The 20045-nt window shown below is 39.0% G+C and overlaps 1 protein-coding gene across 4 annotated transcripts in view; it reads left to right on the top strand.

The window, feature by feature from the left end:
- The window catches only part of Cgnl1 (cingulin like 1), a 152652-nt gene that overhangs the window by 47376 nt on the left and 85231 nt on the right, over positions 1–20045 (top strand). For 3 of the 4 annotated variants that reach the window (XM_040274720.2, XM_040274718.2, XM_078049560.1), the window contains 7 exons: positions 4776–6380; positions 7209–7303; positions 8689–8794; positions 9798–9839; positions 15976–16077; positions 16734–16882; positions 18250–18385. In XM_040274720.2, the coding sequence (XP_040130654.2) occupies positions 4791–6380; positions 7209–7303; positions 8689–8794; positions 9798–9839; positions 15976–16077; positions 16734–16882; positions 18250–18385 (2220 nt within the window). In that variant the 5' untranslated portion in view covers positions 4776–4790. The remainder of the gene's footprint in view (positions 1–4775; positions 6381–7208; positions 7304–8688; positions 8795–9797; positions 9840–15975; positions 16078–16733; positions 16883–18249; positions 18386–20045) is intronic. The other variant, XM_005316615.5, reaches the window with a different exon arrangement.

Genomic DNA, 20045 nt, shown 5'->3' with positions numbered 1-20045 from the left:
AGTAGCAGCAGCAGCAGCTATTGAAAAGGACTAGAAAACCCTGGACAAGACTTTATTAATAAATATTAGAAGAAATATTTTCATGGAAAAGTTGGCATCAGCACAAGAAGAGATTATTGGTGAGAAAAATAACCCTATTTAGTAAATACCACCTGAGAAAGCATCCCCATAGATAAATTTGTGCAGAAACTCTTTAAAAAAAAGTTTTATAGTTGAGTGTGGAGCTTAGTGGTAAAGTGCTTACTTAGCATGTTTGAGGTCCAGTACCCCCCATCCAAGTTATTATAAACTTTAATAAATATGAATACTTCTACACTTCTAAACACCCCAAATGAAACATGCCAATGCTGTCCCCCCAGAAAGGGGTCAAGACACAGTGGTCATTTTGGTCTTGGAGGTTGTATTTGCTTCATCAGTCTGTACATATCCTTGGAATTGAGATATTTTACTGTGTGTATATGTGTTCCTTTTTCTTTTTCTTTTTGGTGTTGGGGATTGAACCCAGGGTGTTATGCATACTTGGCACATGCTCTGCCACTGAGCTGCATCCCCAGCTTGAGTTTTACCATATTAGTTAGCTAGGTAACTAATGTGGGGGCTAGGTAAGTTTAAAAGTTGATCTTCTTTTCAAAATCCTACTAAAGTGATAGGAAAGAACACAGAAGGTAAAGATGGCTGTGGAGGAGAGCCTGGCAGCAAATGGAGGTGTGATAATTGACTTGGCAGAGTGAGAGATGCTTCAACCTAATGTGCCTGTGCTGTGGCAGTGAGGTGACTTACCTGCAGAGCTGCTGGGAGTCTCAGACATGGAGAGCATCAGCTCCTGGAGAAGGCTGGGGAGATGGGCCACAGTCTGGGGAATTAGTTAAGAACTTTGAGAACTGGAGTGGTTAGACCTCCAGAATTTTCTCTACACCCTGGATATGGGGCACCTGTCCATCCCTGCCCTTCTCCCCTGCCCCAGCATCAGAGGGATGGACACTGGAATAGTAGTGAAGGGGTGTGAGTGACTGATGAGACTGATACCCATGGGGACCTCCAGTTGTCTTCTGCCTTGTCTCATATTGCCAGCAGCCGGGCATGGACAGCCCTGCAATGTCTTGGAGAATTCTTTTCAGGGAAAGTTAAATTACTCCAGAAATCATGTCCCCAGATACTGAAATTTGATGATTCCTGCATGAAAGGTCTACCCCCCCCACACACACTAATTGAGGCTCACAAGTTAATAAGTCTCTCTCTCTCTCTCTCTCTCTCTCTCTCTCACACACACACACACACACACACACACACACACACACACACCTCCAATGTGCTTTAGACCCTCATTCAGGATCAGGCAGCCCAAAACCACCAGTCATATTAAGATTTTAAAAGACAGATAATTAAAACAAACCAGAAAAGAAAATCTTCTCAGAAAATGATGTTGAAGAAAGCAGAGGAAAACATGTGTCTTGAGAAAAGTTATTTTCAGAGAAAGAAAAGCTATTTCACACAGAAAATAAGAACAGCATTCATGAAAGAGAAACGATTAGAGAACAATTAAGAGCCGTTGAAAATTGCTTTAATTCGGAAAAAGCATTGAGGATGTATCTCTTAAGAAGTGGAACAAAACAGATGGTGTTGGGAGGTTAGTAGAACGAGAAATTTTTATGATGTGTCATCTACCATATGTAAAACTGATAAGTGGAGAAGTCTCAGCTAGGAATATTATTTAGCAACAAGGAGGGTAAGTACTAGAAGAAACACTAAACTTTCCAGTTGCTTTCCTCTGGGAAATATGTTTGGGATTGGGGAAGGGAAGCTAGAAAATATTGGTTTTCATTATATCTTATTTGACTCTGATTAAAAATTTTAAAAATATTAGTATAACTAAAAATGAAAGGAGGCATAATGAAATAATTAGAGTTGTTGAGACAGTGATAAACATCACAGATTAAGGTGACTCTTTTGAGTTGTCTTCATTGGCATGTTGAGAGATATCTAATATTACATTTAAAAAATAATCACTGAGCAAAACCCAACAGCACCATGCTAATAATTGGAGACTGAGTATATCTAGAAAGTCCTATAACAAGTCATACAAAATAAGGGTATGCTATTGCTGAACTAATTAGTGTTAAGTTTGCACTAGTGGGTATATTTTTGAAGTACAGGCTACACCTGGCATCCATGAAGCTTTAACAAACATTATCTACTACATATTTGCCCACAAAAGAAATCTCAACTCTAAGACGAAAGAAATAATAAGATGCTTTATTTTTTGACTACAATTCAAGTAGAACTTAATACCATCAAGAAACAAACACAATGAAATATTGGATATGAAAACAAAACAAAACAACAAACAAACCTTCTTAAAAACAATTCTTGGGTCAAAGAAGGAATTAAAACCACAAATGGAAACTATCTAGAACATAGGCATAGAAACATTACTATGGTAGAAACTATTGCCTGCCTTCCCTATGTCCATTCCTCTCTCGTTTTACTAATGTTCAGAGTGTCAATGACCAGCTACAAGACCCTGTTTCTCATACCACTTCACTGCTGCAGGTGGCTATTTGATTAAGTTCTCACCAAAAAGGTTTAAGAGATTATTGGTAGGTGAGCTTTCAGGAAAACTTAAAAAGAAGTTTGACGGCACAATCCTGTTGAAGTGTTTGGCATATGTGATACTGGATTAGCTACCTTGTTGTCTTTGCCGGAGGTAGAGGAGTAGAAAGATAAGAAGTATTCTCCATGAAATCTTGCAGTCCATACCAGTCCTGGACTTCCTACGTCTGGGGGGAAAATTTTTGACGTCTTCAGCTGCTATTTGGGGTCTCTTTGTTAATAGTAGCCCCAGTAATTCCTAAGTGACAATTATACATTGTGATTAAAGAACAAAAATAAACAAATGAAGTATTCAAGTCAAGAAGTTAGAAATAGAACAACAAAATAAAATGGAAGAAAGCAGAAGGAAATACTATAGTTTCTCCTTAGCTATGGTTTCAGTTACTTGCAATCAATTTTGTTCTGAAAATATTAAAATCCAGAAAAAACTTTCAAGTTTTAAATTAACATGCTTGTTTCGAGTGGCATGACAGATTTTCACATCATCCTGCCTAAGGTGTGAATCATCCCTTTGTGCAGTATGTCCATGCTGTATATGCTACCCATCCAGTACTCACTTAGAAGCCATCTAGGTTATCACACTGTCTGTTGTGGTATTCCAGTGCTTCTGTGTGTGTAACCCTTATTTTATTTGATAATGATCCCAAAGTAAAAAAATAGTGATGCTAGTGCTTTGGATATGGCAAAGAGAAGCTACAAAGTGCTTTCTTTAAGTGAAAAGGTAAAAGATATTGTGAAAAGGTAAAAGATATTTTGAGAGACCATACGCACATAACTTATTGTAGTATAATTATTCTGTTTCTGTTGATCTCTTAATGTGCCTAATTTACAAATTAAGCTTTATCATAGGTGTATATGTATAAGAACAATATCTATATATAGGGTTCAATACTTTTCACAGTTTTTGGCATTTGCTGAGGTTTTTAAATAAGGGGGACAGAGCTACTGCAAGAAAAATCAAACTAGAGCTCGATAAATTAGAGAACTAACGGAAATGTTTGATAAATATAAGAAGTAATTCTTTAGAGGAACAATTTAAAAAAATACAAATCAGTGTAATCAAATAGAAGAAAGCACAAATAATATTAGATAATGAGAAATACAGGGGAAGTGAAATGATTTATCCTTTACAAAGCTCTGTATAATAAACTTCAAAATGTGGATAGTCTAGAGGAAGACAGTCATCTATGAGATTGACTCCAAATTAGAAAGAAAACTCAAAAGGGCCCTACAAGTGACAAACGAGACAGCTATTATCCCCGTTATTATTCTTTGCTGCTATGGTTTTTCAGAGAAGTGAGTTTCTGCTGGGAACACCTCTGAGCATGGGCGGGGTGTTCGTCCTGCTTGGTGAATTGTTGGCAGGCATCTGACAAGGGTGGTCACACTCCAGAAAGTGAAGGCAATGATTTTTGGCATCCATCACAAAATTCAAAGCCCTGAATTGTCATTTAAAAAAATAATAATAATGGTTTTCAGATTGATATGCTTCTTGAACTGTTTTGGGAAGAAAATGAACAGCTTGAGAAAACTTTCAAATCATTTACTGATGATAGTTTCACAAACAACTGACTGCTTTGGGTAAAAATGTTTTAAATGGTGCATTCAAATAGTTTTGAAGATTTTAAAGTGGGATTGTGCATAAAAAATGTTTAAAAGTGAGAGGAAAATTAACAATGTAAAAAAAGAAAAAAGAAAGAAAATTACGGAGCATCAGAACTCCTTAGCGTTTACGCATTTTCATGGAAAAATACCTTGTTGGCGAACGCTGGAACACCTTCTTGGTTAAAAATAAATAGCATAAAGTGTGAGGAAACCAACTGAGGGGGAAAAAAGCAACCAGAATAGCTTCTAAGCCAGAAACAGAATAGTGAAGTTATGCCAGAGGCATTAGGTCATTACACCTGTGACTGCCCTCTGCCAGGCCCAGTGTTGACAAGCCTCAGATCACGTGGGCTCAAGGGCATCCAGAAAGGCCTGTTTGAACAGGTCAGGGTCAGGGGAGGGCAGCCACTCATGCCTTGGTTTCGAAGTGTCTTTGCTGTTTAAAGTGTCTTGTTTTCCTTTGAACTTTGAAGTTTCTCCCTCATGATTAGTCCAATCTTCATTTAAACAGATGTAATTCTCACTTAATGTCCTCTTTTTACCCCATTTTGCCCCGGTAGCTGGGACAGTGAAGCATGGAGCTGTATTTCGGTGAATACCAACATGTGCAGCAGGAATATGGCGTCCACCTAAGGCTTGCAAGTGATGAGACCAAAAAGTCAAGAAATTCCCAGCACTCCAAGGCAGGCTCCTATGGGGTCAGTATTCGGGTCCAGGGAATCGACGGCCATCCCTACATAGTTCTGAACAACACAGAGAGGTGTCTTGCTGGCCCATCCTTTCCTGAAAATGGGCCATCATTTCCACCTCCACTGATAAATCACCTGCCCCCCCATTCTAGCAATGGGTCTGTGCTAAAGGAGAACAGCGGAGAAGAATTACAGCTCCCAGAAAACCCATATGCCCAACCCAGCCCAGTAAGAAACCTGAAACAGCCCCCTTTCCATGAGGGCAAGAATGGAGTTCTAGAACACAAAGATGGGCCCATGAAGCCATCCCACGTGCTGAACTTTCAGAGGCATCCAGAGCTTCTGCAGCCCTATGACCCTGAAAAGAATGAGCTGAACTTACCAAATCACCAACCTCCTGAAAGTAATTGGCTAAAAAATTTAACAGAAGAAGGTACCAATAATAAGAAGGCTTGGACTTACTTTCCCAAACCTGGCAATTCCCAGCCTTCTAGCCCTCCCTTGGAATCCAGTGTGACAGCCATTCGTCTGTGCAGCTCTGTGGTCATTGAAGACCCCCAAAAGCAGACCTCAGTGTGCGTGAATGTACAGAGCTGCACCAAGGAGAGGGTGGGAGAGGAGGCTGTTTCCCCTAGTGAGAGGTCCCTAGCTGGCCACAGCCCACATGCCCACCCCGAAACCAAGAAAACCAGGCCAGATGTTCTTCCCTTCCGGCGACAAGATTCAGCGGGACCGGTCCTGGATGGAGGTCGGTCACGGAGGTCGTCCTCGTCATCCACGACTCCCACTTCAGCCACCTCCCTGTACAGATTTTTACTTGATGATCAGGAATGTGCCATCCATGCCGACAACGTCAATCGTCATGAAAACAGAAGGTACATCCCCTTCTTGCCAGGAACTGGGCGGGATATTGATACGGGATCAATTCCTGGTGTGGATCAGTTAATTGAAAAGTTTGATCAAAAACCTGGGCTTCAGAGAAGAGGAAGATCTGGAAAACGAAACAGAATCAACCCAGATGACAGGAAAAGATCCCGCAGCGTGGATAGTGCCTTTCCTTTTGGTCTTCAGGGGAACTCGGAGTACCTAACGGAATTTAGTAGGAACTTGGGCAAGTCCAGCGAACACCTCCTCCGTCCCTCCCAGGTGTGCCCCCAGAGGCCACCGTCCCAAGAACATCGAGGGAAGCAAAGTGTGGGCCGCACCTTTGCCAGACTGCAGGGAGCCACGCGGGGAGCTCAGAGCGCCCTCCCCAGGCCTCAGCAGAACAAAGATGGGAAAGTGGCTGAAAACAAAGGAAGTCCCGAAAGCACGGTGATTCCTGTGTCCTCCCTTCCAGCACAGAGTAAAAAGGAAGAAGAAATAAAAACAGCCACTGCTACCTTGATGTTACAGAACCGGGTGGTGCCAACCTCACCTGATTCTGGTGCCAAGAAAATTTCTGTGAAGACGTTTTCTTCCAGCTCAAACACTCAGGTAACACTGGTGTGAGTCCTGTGTTTTTCTTCTAAAATGATGAACTCAGGCTACAGGAGGCTCTAGGAGTGTGTGTGTGTGTGTGTGTGTGTGTGTGTGTGTGTGTGTGTGTGTGAAAAATACATATATATATTCCTATCTATAATCTTGAATCAATAATTGTACATCTGATTTTCGTAGGATTAGATTATGTCCTACTGACAACTGCATAGTTTTTTCTTTCTAGGCTATTTTGAGCACTATTAGATCCCCATTGTGGTCTTTCTGCAAAGTAATTTGTCAAACTCTATAGAGAGGATCAATTTCTTTGTATGAAAATCTGGAAATAGGCAAAATTAGTTTCCACAGAGTCAGTGTTTAGGTTTGTCTAGGTATGTTTTTTAATTCATGAAGTTGAGTGACTAGGTTAATTTCTAGTCAGAGAAATAAAGTTAATCCTAATTTAGGTTAGTTGCAAAGTGATGGAATCTAAGTGGTACATTTAGTGTTTTGGTAAGTAACCACAAAATATAATGATATTGATGAAAATGATAATAAGCTTGGTAAGTGCCAAGCACTATTTGAATATATTATAGGACTGCACCAGCCTTATGAAGGTAGGTATTATTTACCCTAATTTACAGGTGAGAAAATTGGAGGGAGGAAGAGTTAAATAAACTTGCCCAAGGTTACAGAGCTAATCAGCCTTGGAACTGACTATAATAAGGAAGCTTACCTGAGGATTTGTTTTTGGGAAGTAGGAATGTGTTTGGAAGCCACCGCTTGAGGGTGTGGGCATCTTCCTGGAAATATCATCCTCATGGTCTAATAACAGATGTTGTGTTCTAGGCCACACCGGATCTCCTGAAGGGCCAGCAAGAGCTCACTCAACAAACCAATGAGGAAACCGCCAAGCAGATACTTTATAATTACCTCAAAGAAGGGTTAGTGATTTCTCTTAAAGACCCAAGTAATATTGTTTCTGACTGGGCTCTTCATTTTCTTTTCTGAAGCTTTGTATCTTATCCTCCCTTCCTGGTCTGTGCTTGTCATTTGAAGGTTAATTCTCAATGGCAGGAGTTTTCATATTGGCATTTATGCTTGTGTGAAAAGCTTAAATTTGTAGGGACCTGGGTAGGGGAGTGCAGGGAAGAACGTATTTTTTAAGTGGATTCTTTATTCAAGGATGGGAGAAGGTCCAGTGTTCAGTTTTGAGTTGGGTCTGCCACCACCTTGACTTCTTCCACGCACACGGTAGTCCCCAATTGTCCCTTATTAGAAGTTACAAATAAAAACTTCATCTCTCCCCAGAGTTAACATTGGCCAGGAGCCCCTGCTTCCATTAGTTTTGAAGCACATGAGTCATTTAAAAGCAGTGCTTTCTGTACTTGGAGATTGAGTTGGAAGAATCTGGTTTTCAGTCCTTACTCAGATACTAGCTGCACTGGAATTCCCGGCAAGGAATTTGGAAGTTTCTGTTTCAGTTCCCTCATCACATGATAAAAAGAGGAGGAAAGAAAGAGTTTTATAAAAGCCTGAGGCAACTAAAAGTCAACCACTGACCACTTTCATTGGTCTCTGAAACCTTGATAATTTTATATATGTGCTTTACAATTATTTGTCTATATGCTGGAGCTGACAAAATAGCTTCAAAGTACAACATGGTAACTCTTTTTTTTTGTTTTTGGGAGGCGAGGGAGGGAAGTAACCAAAGAGATTCTTCTAGCTGAGAGCTAGTTGTTATTTCCTTGTAAAAGGTTTTCCATGTTAAGATTAAGGCAGAAGAACCTTTGACTTTTAAAATTCTTTAAATTCTTTTTTCCTTTGGCACTTGATAATATTGACAGACTGGTAAGGCAGACTTTAGTGGGAGGTACCTTCTTAAGGAATTTTATTTTAAATCTTTTAACTGCCAGGGGTGTGGTAGAAGTTCATAAAACTTAATCTATTACCTGTGAATTCAAGACAAAGGGCTGCTGTATGGACAGTCTTGGCATGGGGCTTATAGTTTTTTAAACATGGGCTAAACAAGTAAGATCATTGCAGATTATTCTTAGCGTAAGATTTAAAGAGCAGCATGTGTATGGGAAACATCACACACACACACAAAGAAAGAAAAGGAGAATTCCTTTTGGAGTGAATTCAAGTCGTTTGAATCAAACAACAAATGACTACATTTTCACTGGGTATTTTCTCCAAACTATTTTAGAAGGTGCAGGTGTTTCTCTCACATGTTTGGAAATGGGAACCTCTGTCCCAAATGGCATATGAAATATTCTGAGCCCAGTGCTTGTGTCCCTCATTGTTTTCTCTGCTGTCTCTTCTGCAGAAGTACCGACAATGAGGATGCTACCAAAAGGAAAGTCAACTTGGTTTTTGAGAAAATCCAGACCTTAAAGTCACGAGCAGCTGGGAGCGCACAAGGAAATAATCAAGTAAGTTGAAGTTTTGTATTTTCAGTGTTCATTTAGCATAGAATGTGGTAAACAACTTGCTGTTTTTTTTCAGTCACTACATTTATTTATAGCAGTAGGTGGGATCTTTCCTCAGTGGTAAGCAGTACGGCAGTACCTAAAACAGAAGCCCACGTTTTATATATAACCTAAAAATCTGAAGTGCTCCAAAATCTGAAACTTTTTGAGTGTTCAAATGAAACCATGAGTAGAAAATTCCACACCAAACCTCATATGTCCAGTCACAGTCGTAGCAGTCGTAACAAACCCATAAACTTTATTGCGTGCCCAAAGTTATTAAAACCACTGTATAAAATTACCTCCTAGCTATATGCATCAGGTATATGCACAATGTAAATAAATTTCATGTTTTGACCTGGATCCCCCAACTACCTCATTATATATGTGCAAATATCCCAAAATTCAAATAATTTCCAACTTCAAAATGCTTCTGCTTCCAAGTTTTTGGATAAGGGACACTTAACCTGTAATCCTAATTTATAACCTGCTTTTTTTTTTTTTAAAGAAATGTTTTAAAGATATTTTATTAAAAATGCACAAAACATGACAAGATAACATAAAAAGGTGGCAAAATTTAGAAGGAAAAATTAAGAATAAGAAAAAAATAATGTAATGCTATAACCAGTGGAGATCTCACACATTGTTGTTGATGAATTAACCATGAAAGGACTCGGACGTGAGCCCAGAAGGTCAGATGTAAGGCAGAACAAGGACTAGAGACTGGTGAAGCCAACCAGTGTTAGGAAGAGAAAGAGTGGAGGGGAACTAATTCTTAAAAACTGCCTGTTTAATTGTGCTGAATTTGAGTTGAGACTTGGAGATTTTAGGGGGGTTAAAATGGGAGTCATCTTCTATTTGATAAACATTTACTGTGTGCCATCTGTTCGTGCCCTGACTTGTAGCTCAATCCTACAGCACCTGAGTTAGGCCTCAATATTATTGTGTATCTTCCCATTCCCTCCAGGGAATTCTGCATGGGAGGGAAAGAGGTGATACCTGGAGGCAGGTAGGATGAAGTTTATCTGTAACTTTTTTTTTTTTTTTTAACTTTGGAAACTTATGTAGAGGATACTTTTAGATGTTACCTACTCTCTTTTCTGCTCAGCATTCACATAGCACTCAGCTAGCCCGTGACCATGCTCTGTGTATATATACGTACGCATCCACAATTTCCACTAGGGAATCTTAAAATTGTACACCTTTTATGCAATCTTCAGAAGTTCTACATAGTTCTTTAAGTTAGTTCCATAGTTCTTGATAAAACTTTTAAAATCCAAAATTGTCACCATGATTCTTGCTTTTGGTTCACTTGAATGATCTTTACTCGTAATAATAGACTCCAGGTAGCCAGCCTTAGCTGGGAAAGTCAGGGTAACCCCTCTGGGAAAAATGGCACTAATGTTCTCTCAAAAGAGCATAGAACTCTTTCTCAGAAGAAGGGAAGGCAGGGGCATTCTAAGTGGAGGGAGTGGAATGAACAAAGAGGCATAGGTTTGCCATGTTTAGGTTACCAGAGGCAATTTAATGTAGCTGGAACATATAGCCAGGATTCGGGAAGGGTGGGGAGAAAGCCAGATGATAGGGGTCCTGCAATTCATGTTAGAAATTTCTATTCCCAGCTTAAGGGGATGGGCTACCTTCAAAGGATTTTAAATGAGCATGAATACCATTGTATTTATAAAAGTTCATTCCTTTTGTAGCTTTTGGAGAGAGGTAAAATTAGAGGCAGGGTGACAAATTAAGAAGTTGCTGCTGAGTCAAGTGAGAGGTGAAGGGAAGATGAAATTAAGGCTCTTGGGACTCTGGCTGCGATCACAGTGCCATGACTTTAATTGCCCACCATTGTCTTCTCTGCTTCCATCCGTATGTTCTGAATCTGACTCTTGGCTGTCAAAGGTTGTGAAGTTTATTTTTGGTGTATGTTAAGTATTTCCTTAGGAGAGAATGTGAAAGCCCTCTTCCTTAGACTGAGATCATATTGAGAAATGGCAAAGCAGGTGGGGTTTTTGTTTAGGAAGGAACAACTTATGATTTCCCCATTGGATTGGATTGCTCTCATTTCACTGAGGAAATTGAAGTCCTGTGTTTTGCCTTAGGTTCTGGTCCCCTTCTTGGGAGTAGGTGGGAGGACCTCCTCCAGGTTCATCACACTCGTCTCACACCTGGATTCAGGGAAATGCAAGCCAAAACTGCTTTTTACAGCTTTGATTCCTACTTTTATCTCTTTCCCTCACCTATTTGTAGTTCTCTAACTGCTTAACTGTAGGATTTTAGCCAAGTCCTTTGGAGAGCATCATCCTTTTATCATGTCCTGGAAGAAGAACAACAAAAATGAGATAATGAGATCCATAAATATTCACATTCAGATCAGAGATATTTTTCTAGTAGATTCTGTTTAATCTGGTTCCTCTTCATGATGTCTGCTTTCATTTTGGAAATGTAACATCTAAGAGAAGAAAGCCACTTTAGCCAATGTGCATTTACTTACTACTGGCTTACAGGCATTTGCAGAAAGTGAAAGATAAACGTTTCATTGACAGTTATGGAGCAATCATTGCCAGGGTAGTAAAGTCGTGTCACAAAGGGTATGGGAACATCAGGCATGGGCTTTGGGTATAATATCATGCAGCAGATGTATCTTCAACAAATATTTTTTTTTTTCTATTGCCTTTTGGGGGTATAACTTTCAGTAAATTGCTTAACTGTGTACTTTACTGAATTTTTAACATACTTTTGCATCCCTGCAAATGCCACTTAGATCAAGAGAGCCATCATCCAGTTTTCCTGAGCTACTTGCCAATCAATTACACCTCTTCCCTCTGGAGGTAATCATCTTCTGACTTCTACCACCTAGATTAGTCTTATCTTTTGTGAACTTCATATAACTAAAAAATTAAAGTATGTATTCCCATATGCCTGGCTTTATTTCCTCAACATGATGTCAGTGAAATTCATTAATATTGTATTTATCAATAACTATTTTTTATTGATATGTAGTTTTCCATTGTATCAGTATAATATAGTGCAGATTCTTGGTGGACATTCCTGGTTTTTGTCCATTGGAATAAAGCTATTTTTTTTTTTTTTTGGTAAACACATTTACTATATATATATGGATAAAATTACTGGGTTATAAAGTAGGTATAGATTTAGTTCTTCAATATTTCCAATTGAATTTAGAAAGTAGTTGAAATAATTTATACCCACCAGCAGCCCATGCCAGTTTTCCTGTATTTATAGCTTCTAACACACTCTGCTCCATTGGTGTGCTTATCTCTCCTTGCACTAATACCATACAGATCAAATTATTATAACTCTTAGAGCAAACCTCAATATCTAGTGGTATTTGTCTTCCATCTTTATTCTTCAAGATAGTCTTGGCTATTCTAGGTCTTTTGCCTTTCCAAATAAACTGTAGAATCAGTTTTCCATTAAAAAAAATCTTCAGGAGTTTTAATTAGGATTACATTATCTATTGATGTATAGATAAATGTGGTTCTGACATCTGTACATTGTTGGTACTCTTATCGTGAACATGATGTCTTTCCATTTATGTGCACCTAGACCTCTCCCAACCGTTCTGTCACCTTTGAGGTCTTACCTGTTTTTCATTTAGATGTGTTCCCTTTCGAGTTCTCTTCTTCCTTTTGTACCTCTCTGTTCCCACCAAGACCATTTTCTTCCCACCTGGAGAACTTTCCTGTTGAATCCTGTGGTACTTTTCGGCTGACAGTCAATTTTCTCAGTGTTTTTTGTTTGATAATATTTTTCATTTCCTCGAGTTTTTAAAAAATTTTTAAAAAAATTTTTAGTTGTTGATGGACATTTGTTTTATTTATGCATGGTGCTGAGAATCAAACCCAGTGCCTCTGGCATGCTAGGCAAGCGCACTACCACTGAGCCACAGCCCCAGCCTCATTTTTTCGAGTTTTTGAGGAACTCTGGTTTGGCAAGCATTGCTTTGTTTCATAATTTTAACGACTTGTCTGTCTTTTGGCCTCCATGGGCTGCAGCAGGAAGCCAGGTGTCATTCTTGTATATTTTCCTGAATGTTTCTTTGTGCTCTGGCTGCTCTGAATATTTTATCTTCAATTTTCAGAAGTTGAACTATAATGTATGTAAATATGTTTTTTCTTGTATTTTTCCTACTTGAGGTTCACTGTCTTCTTGATAGGTTGCTGGCATTCATCACATTTGCAAACTTTTTGGCTATTATTTCTTTGAATATTGCCTCTTTTACATTCTCTCACTTCTTCTGAGATACTGATGACATGTGTGTTACAACTTTTCATGGTATCCTTATATTTCTTGTTCTCTATTGTGTGTGTCCCCTCCCGCTCTGGTGCATCAAAATCTGGATACTGTCTGTTGACCTTTCAATTTTATTAATCTTATTTGCTGATTATGTTATCTTTTAAGTCTTATTCTTTTAAGTTGTCAGTTCTAGGATTTTATTTATTTAAATAAAATAAAGTGGATGACATCATCATCATCATCATTATTATTTTGGTACCAAGGATTGAACTCAGGGGCACTCGACCACTGAGCCACATCCCCAGCCCTCTTATGAATTTTATTTAGAGATAGGGTCTCACTGAGTTGCTTGGTGACTCACCACCGTTGCTGAGGTTGGCTTTGAACTCGCCATCCTCTAGTCTCAGCCTCCCCAGCCTCTGGGATGACAGACGTGTGCCACTGTGCCTGGGTGGATGACATTACTGATGTTCTGGATTGTATCATCTCCCCTGAAGAACCCTGAGTTTTCTTCTTCATTCTGTATGCTCAGTTGCTTTGGGCATTGTTGGGGTGGTCAATTGAGTCTTTGCCCTTAGTCCTATAGCACAACTCATCTTCCTTTCTTGGGATCTTGAATGCCTGGATGTCTATCATAGCTTCTCTGATGTGGCTGAACTGGAACCCTAGTGTCTCCCAGCTTAGTGCAGTCTGTGGAGTGTCTGTTGAGTTCTTTGTCTCCTTCAGATCGTCTCTGTTGGCCTCTCAGATTCTTGTCCTGTTCATAGTGTGGCTTAAGAATAATCCTAGGAATCCAAGGAGTACTTTTTCTTGCAGGTTTGAGGGCTTCTGTGGGAGTTCTCACCTCACCGTGATTCCGAAGTCTCCTTGGTTTACCATCTCTAAACTCTAGTCTCTGTTCCTTCATCAGTGAGAGATTCCCCCACCCCTTAAATTAATAAGCTTTATTTTTAGAGCAGCCTTAGGTTTACAGCAGAACTGAGTGGAAAGTTCCTGCCCCCTGTTCCCCATACACACTCTTCATCAGAGTGGTACTTCTGTTACAATCAGTGGACCTATCTTGACACACCATTGATACCAAAGTCCATGGTTTATACTAGGGTTCACTCTTGGTGTTGTATATTCTATTGGTTTTGATAAATGAACAATGATGTATATCCCTATTATAGAATCATACAGAGTAGATGTGCTGTTCTAGGACTCTCTGTGTTGTGCTTTTTTATCCTCCCTCTCCCCTAACTCCTACAATCAATAATCATTTTACTGTCTCTATAGTTGTGTCTTCCCAAATATCATACAGTTGCAATCATATAGTATTTAGTCTTTTCTTTTTTTTTTTTAATATTTTATGTTTAGTTCTCGGCCGACACAACATCTTTGTTTGTATGTGGTGCTGAGAATCGAACCCGGGCCGCACGCATGCCAGGCGAGCGCGCTACCACTTGAACCACTTCCCCAGCCCTGTATTTAGTCTTTTCAAATTGACTTTTTTGATGTGGAAAAAACTTAAATATATTACTAGATCTTTTTTATAGATAGCTCGTTTTTTCTTTAAATTTTTTTTTTTTTTTAGTTGTAGATGGACACAATACCTTTGTTTATTTATTTTTATGTGGTGCTGAGGATGAAACCCTCACACATGCTAGGCATGAGCTACAATCCCCTCCGGGTAGGTCATTTCTAATTAGCATTGAGTAATATTCTATTGTTTGATGAACCATAGTTTATCCATTTGCCAACTAAGGACATCTCGATTGCTTCCAAATTTTAATTGTGAATAAAGTTACTGTAAACATCTACGTACAGGTTTTTTTTTTTCAGTTCGTTTCGATGAAGACCAAGGAGTGCAACTCTTGGAACACAGAGTTTATCTTCCAAAATAGTTGCATTGTTTTGCATCTCCCCCACCCCCGCCCCACCATGAACGAGAATGCCTGCTGTTCTACATTCTTGCCAGCATTTGATATTTTCAGTATTTTGAATTTTGGTCACTGTAATAGGTGTATAGTGGTATCTCATTATTTTAATTTACAGTTTCCTAATGACGTTGTTGGAGCTTTAAAATTTTTACTGTGCTATGGTTTGAAAACAGTCAGGGAGAGTTCAGGGTAAATGTAGTGTGACCTTGTGTGTTTCTCTTATTAAGGATTATAGCCCCATGTTGGTTGGTTTTCAATGCTTGCAAATATGTCTCATATTTTTGTTCAGCTTTCATAGTTTTTGTAGGGAGAATAAATCTGATATCAGCTACTCTATCATGATTAGACCCAGAATTACAATAATCCCTTATTGAAATTTTTATTAAATGTAGGAGAAGTGTTAGATTCTATAGACACAGAAATGCATAAAACATGATCTCTACCTTCTAAAAGTTTATAATCTCCTAAGGCAATAGTTCTCAAACAATCCCAAAGAATCAGTGGTGCTAAACTATGTTTTGTAACAACAAGGTTTAGTTATTGATTTTCTTGTGATTTCTATGTACTGGAATCTAGAATTTTTTATAAAGCATTTTATTTTAAGTATTATTTGTCCTAAATCTAATACTTAATATTTTATAATATTCTATAGAGTACTTTGAACACTTCTAGGAAATAAGTTTTACTAAGTAAATAAGTTTTAGTCCTGTTGAACTAATGTTGAGAAATCTGGTGAAATAATTCCTGTGACTGTGGTAAATGATATAAAGTTCACTGGAGTCCTGAGGGGCCAGCCTGATTAACTCTGCCTGCAAAGCAGGAGAAGAGTCTGTAGGGGTTGACATTTGAATTGAGTCTTTAGATTGTTAGTGCTATGCTTCATCAGTTACTGCTTTGGTTATATTTTGGGAAAAGAGAATTAAAACATCCTGAACATTTAAATTAGGATATCTTTGCAATTAATCACAGGCTTCTAACTCATCATCTGAAGTCAAAGACCTATTGGAACAGAAAAACAAGCTGACCTTAGAAGTGGCTGAACTTCAGAGGCAGCTTCAACTAGAGGTCAAGGTATCTGGCTCTTCTTTTATTTTTTCTATTTCTGTCTTGGTTGTTAAAGAACATATTAAGCACATTGGGATGCCCAGGTGAAATGAAAGCTCATTTTATTTTTTGCCTCAAAGAAGCATTTCTTTCATCACTGAGTAAATTCCCATTATTTGGCTCCTGTTGACCAGTGAGATTTTTTTGTAAGTAGCCAAAGCACATAAAGACTGTTTGCTTTGACAGAGTTAAAGAAACACTGTTGGATTCAGGTGGGACAATCAGAAACTAGATGTATAGTTAGTATGTAAAACATTGAACTAAGTAGAAGTAGCAGAATAAAGTTTAGCTGGAAATTTCTTTTAGGAGTGTTACAATTCACTAGGTATAAATACTTAAAATTCTTTGGAGTTTGAACTCTATGCTTTATTTTTATTTTTAGTTGTCAATAGACCTTTATTTTATTTATTTATATGCGATGCTGAGAACTGAACCCAGTACCTTACACATGCTCTATTACTGAGCCAAAACCCCAACCCACTCCTATGCTTTAATTATGTTGTTTAATTGTTCAGTAATGTAAGTGCAAAGACATGGAGTCCATTAGAGTTTGGAAGTAGGTTTCTGTGGGATGATGTGAATATACAGTGGTGGTACTTTAAAATTGCATTGCTTCATTTTAGAATCAACAAAACATCAAAGAAGAGAGAGAGAGGATGCGGGCAGACTTGGAAAAGCTGCGAAGCCAATGTGACAGTAAGGTGGAAGAGAACTCCACATTGCAGCAGCGATTGGAAGAAAGCGAAGGGGAGCTCCGGAAGAACCTGGAGGAGTGAGTTTGGGGCCAAGAGCCTGCTATCCTTCCTGAGTTTTTATATGTGTGCAGCCCGAGCCCCTTTGACCTCTTAACTACACCCAGCCTTACTGAGGCTGCCCACCCTTCCTTTCCTCCCAACAATCCTTGTAAAACTGTGAAGTTGATGACATGTGCAGACTGGTAAGCAGGAAGGTTAATAATTATTAAGATTCTTTGTACACCTTGAAGTATGTCTTGTACAGTTTCAGCCTTTAAAGTAGATCTCATGACAGGTGAGAAGTGGGGGACACTGAGTAGTAATAGCTAAAGACAGATTTCAGTGAGCCAGGGCCCAGCTTCCAAAAAGTACTTGTCACATGGCCTCCACAATCTCCCAGTTTGCAAATTTTATTCTGGTTTTTGTTGGTCTCTGTGCTGGATACTTGCACCCCTTCTCAGTCTTCGAGGATGAAATTCAAGTCCACGGTGGACCTTCCTGCCATTGCATCACTTTGAAGTCTGTGGCAAAATGATCTAAAACCTAGATTTAAAAATGCATAGTGCTATGGAGACCTGTGGCTGTGACGGAAGCCCTCAGTGAAAGGTTAAGCTGGGATCAAATCCAGAGGGAATTCAGGAAAAGTGGGACTTTATGTCATAACAGCATTTGATTGCCCTTGTAATTTTGATGGTAGGGTTATTTGCTTTAAAAATATTCAGAGAGATGAGTTTCAGAAAATAAGTTAGCAAGAAAAAAATCAGAACATTGAGCGTACAGTAAAGAACTTAGAAACTTGAAAGATATGGTCATTGTGAGGTTGGAAAACTTTTCCTTGTTAGAGAGTGATTATTTTAGGGTTTGTGAGCCATGTCATCTTTGTCATAACTGCTCAACTCTTATCATTACTCTGTGACCATGGCCACAAGCAATGCATAAGTGGACCAGCAAGGCTGTGTTCCAGCAACACTTTATTCACAGAAACAGTCATGGGCTGGATTGGCCTGTAGACCATAATTTGATGATTCCCCTGGTCTAGAGTACAGGGATAAGGGAGGGTGGGATGACTTTGTTGAAAAAAATATCAAAGTTGACTTTTGTCATTTCTTTATTGTCTATGCTCAAATTCTAGTAGCCTACAGTCTCCATTTGGGTAGAAAATTTCCCTACATTCTGCTCCCCCCTCCCCCATTTTATTGGTTTGAGCTCTCACCTGACATCTGGGTCAAGTTGGACTGTAGCCCTGGGTTCTTACCAGGTGCCATTTTGGGTTGCTGATTCATTCTTCACTGCAGAGAACGAGAGGCTCCTAGGGGCTTTACATGACTCTGTGACTGTCTGAAGTCAGATTGGATGAAGAACTGTGGAGCCCAGGAGACTCTCTGATGGGCTTCCTCCCTGCCAGGCTCTTCCAGGTGAAGATGGAACGAGAACAGCACCAGACGGAGATCAGGGACCTCCAGGACCAGCTCTCAGAAATGCATGATGAGCTGGACAGTGCGAAGCAATCTGAAGACAGGGAGAAGGGGGCGCTGATAGAGGTAAGGGGTGGTGGCCAGTGACAGACCTCACCTGCTGCAGAGGAGGGGGTGGGGGGGCTGGGTGCCATTCTGTTGTGTGCATTCACTTGTGGCTGTGGTCAGATTCTGTGAGAGCACCATTTGTCATTAATTATAAACATTCTTAGGAAAACTTTCAACTATAGAAAAATCGAAAAGAATAGCACATTACCACCCATCAATCACCAATGCTGGTTCAACAGTTGTTAATATTACTTACTTACTTACTCCATTAATTTACTTGTTCATACACTCATCAATTTTTTTTTGTTGTTGTTGTTTACTGAACCATTTGAAAGTATAGACACCGTACCTCATTCCTGAACTTTTCAGCATGCATCTTTGAAAAATTGGGGAATTTATTTTACATAATTGTAATACCATTATTATACTTAAAATATTAATGATTTTCATAATGAATATCTATCTATTTCCAATTCTCGGTCCTTATTCAAAATTTCCAGATGTTCCCCCAAGCATATTTTATAGTTTTTTCCTTCCTCTGAGCTAGGTTCTAGTCAGAAATCACACATTTCCATTATTGTGTCTCTCAAATTTCATTTTATCTTAACTCCTCCTATCCCTCAGCTCCATCTCCTTGCTCTGTCTCCCATCCCACTAACCTAAAAAAAACTGGAGCAGTGCCCAACATTGTGGATTGTTCTGATTATCTCTTTATGGTGTCCGTTAACTTATTTCACTATCCCCTATATTTCTAGTAAATTGGAATTATATCTAAATACTAATAGATCTAGGGCAGACTTTGGACAAGAATAGTTTGTAAATATGTTGTTTATGGAAAAAAATGAGCAATAAGATTGTGGTAATACTTAACGCTTCTTGTTTCTTAAAGCCCCACAAGCCTATAAGCTCCATAAAGGAAGGGTCAGCTCTGCACTGCATTGGTAGCATTTGCTACAGTTCTGGGCTGCACAGAGCCACAGTACTGGGCTGCACAGCAGTCTGTACATATTTGGTGGATGATTAGATGAATCCATGAGTGAGAGAGTGAATGAATGAACGAATCCATTTGCTACATACCCAGTCTGCCCATCTGGCTTTTGCTCGTAAGATCTATTAAATACTTTCCTTATATTTATCTGTAAGCCAGTGGATAAAGGTTGACACTTCCTACTTAACATTTGTTAATTATTATGGGGTTTACCAAAGACCCTTGTTATGTCTTCTCTGAGTTATTGTCAGCCTGCTGAGGTGAAAGATACACAAGTAAGAAATACTTAGAATGCAAGAATGTTGATTTTGAATGTCTACATTTGGGGGAGAAATATAATTGAGGGTGAGAAAAATAACTTTTCTCTCTGCTCATTTTGGTGTTTCATATTTGCTATAACATTATTATCACCTGGATTTTGACATAGTTTTGAAACATTTCTTTTGTAAGGTGTGGTTGTAGAAAAAAACCTAACAAATAAATAAATAAGTAAAACACCATTTAGATCAACGCTCCACCCAAATAAGTAAAAAAAAAAAAAAAAAAAAAAGTTACTTAGTCTTATTTAATTTTCCTCTGCTTTTCCCCTTAGGGATTAGGTATTTTCTTTTACCCTTTCTTGGGACTAAAAAGCTTCTGGCTCTTAAGTTCCTGGAGTTCCTTGAAGTCTCCATTGTCAACTGCTTTCTC

The sequence above is a fragment of the Ictidomys tridecemlineatus genome, chromosome 5, assembly GCF_052094955.1.
Source record: "Ictidomys tridecemlineatus isolate mIctTri1 chromosome 5, mIctTri1.hap1, whole genome shotgun sequence".
NCBI classification, from domain to species: Eukaryota; Metazoa; Chordata; class Mammalia; order Rodentia; family Sciuridae; genus Ictidomys; species Ictidomys tridecemlineatus.
Note: the sequence above shows the minus strand (reverse complement) of the source record. Positions and strands in the feature narration are given on the sequence as shown.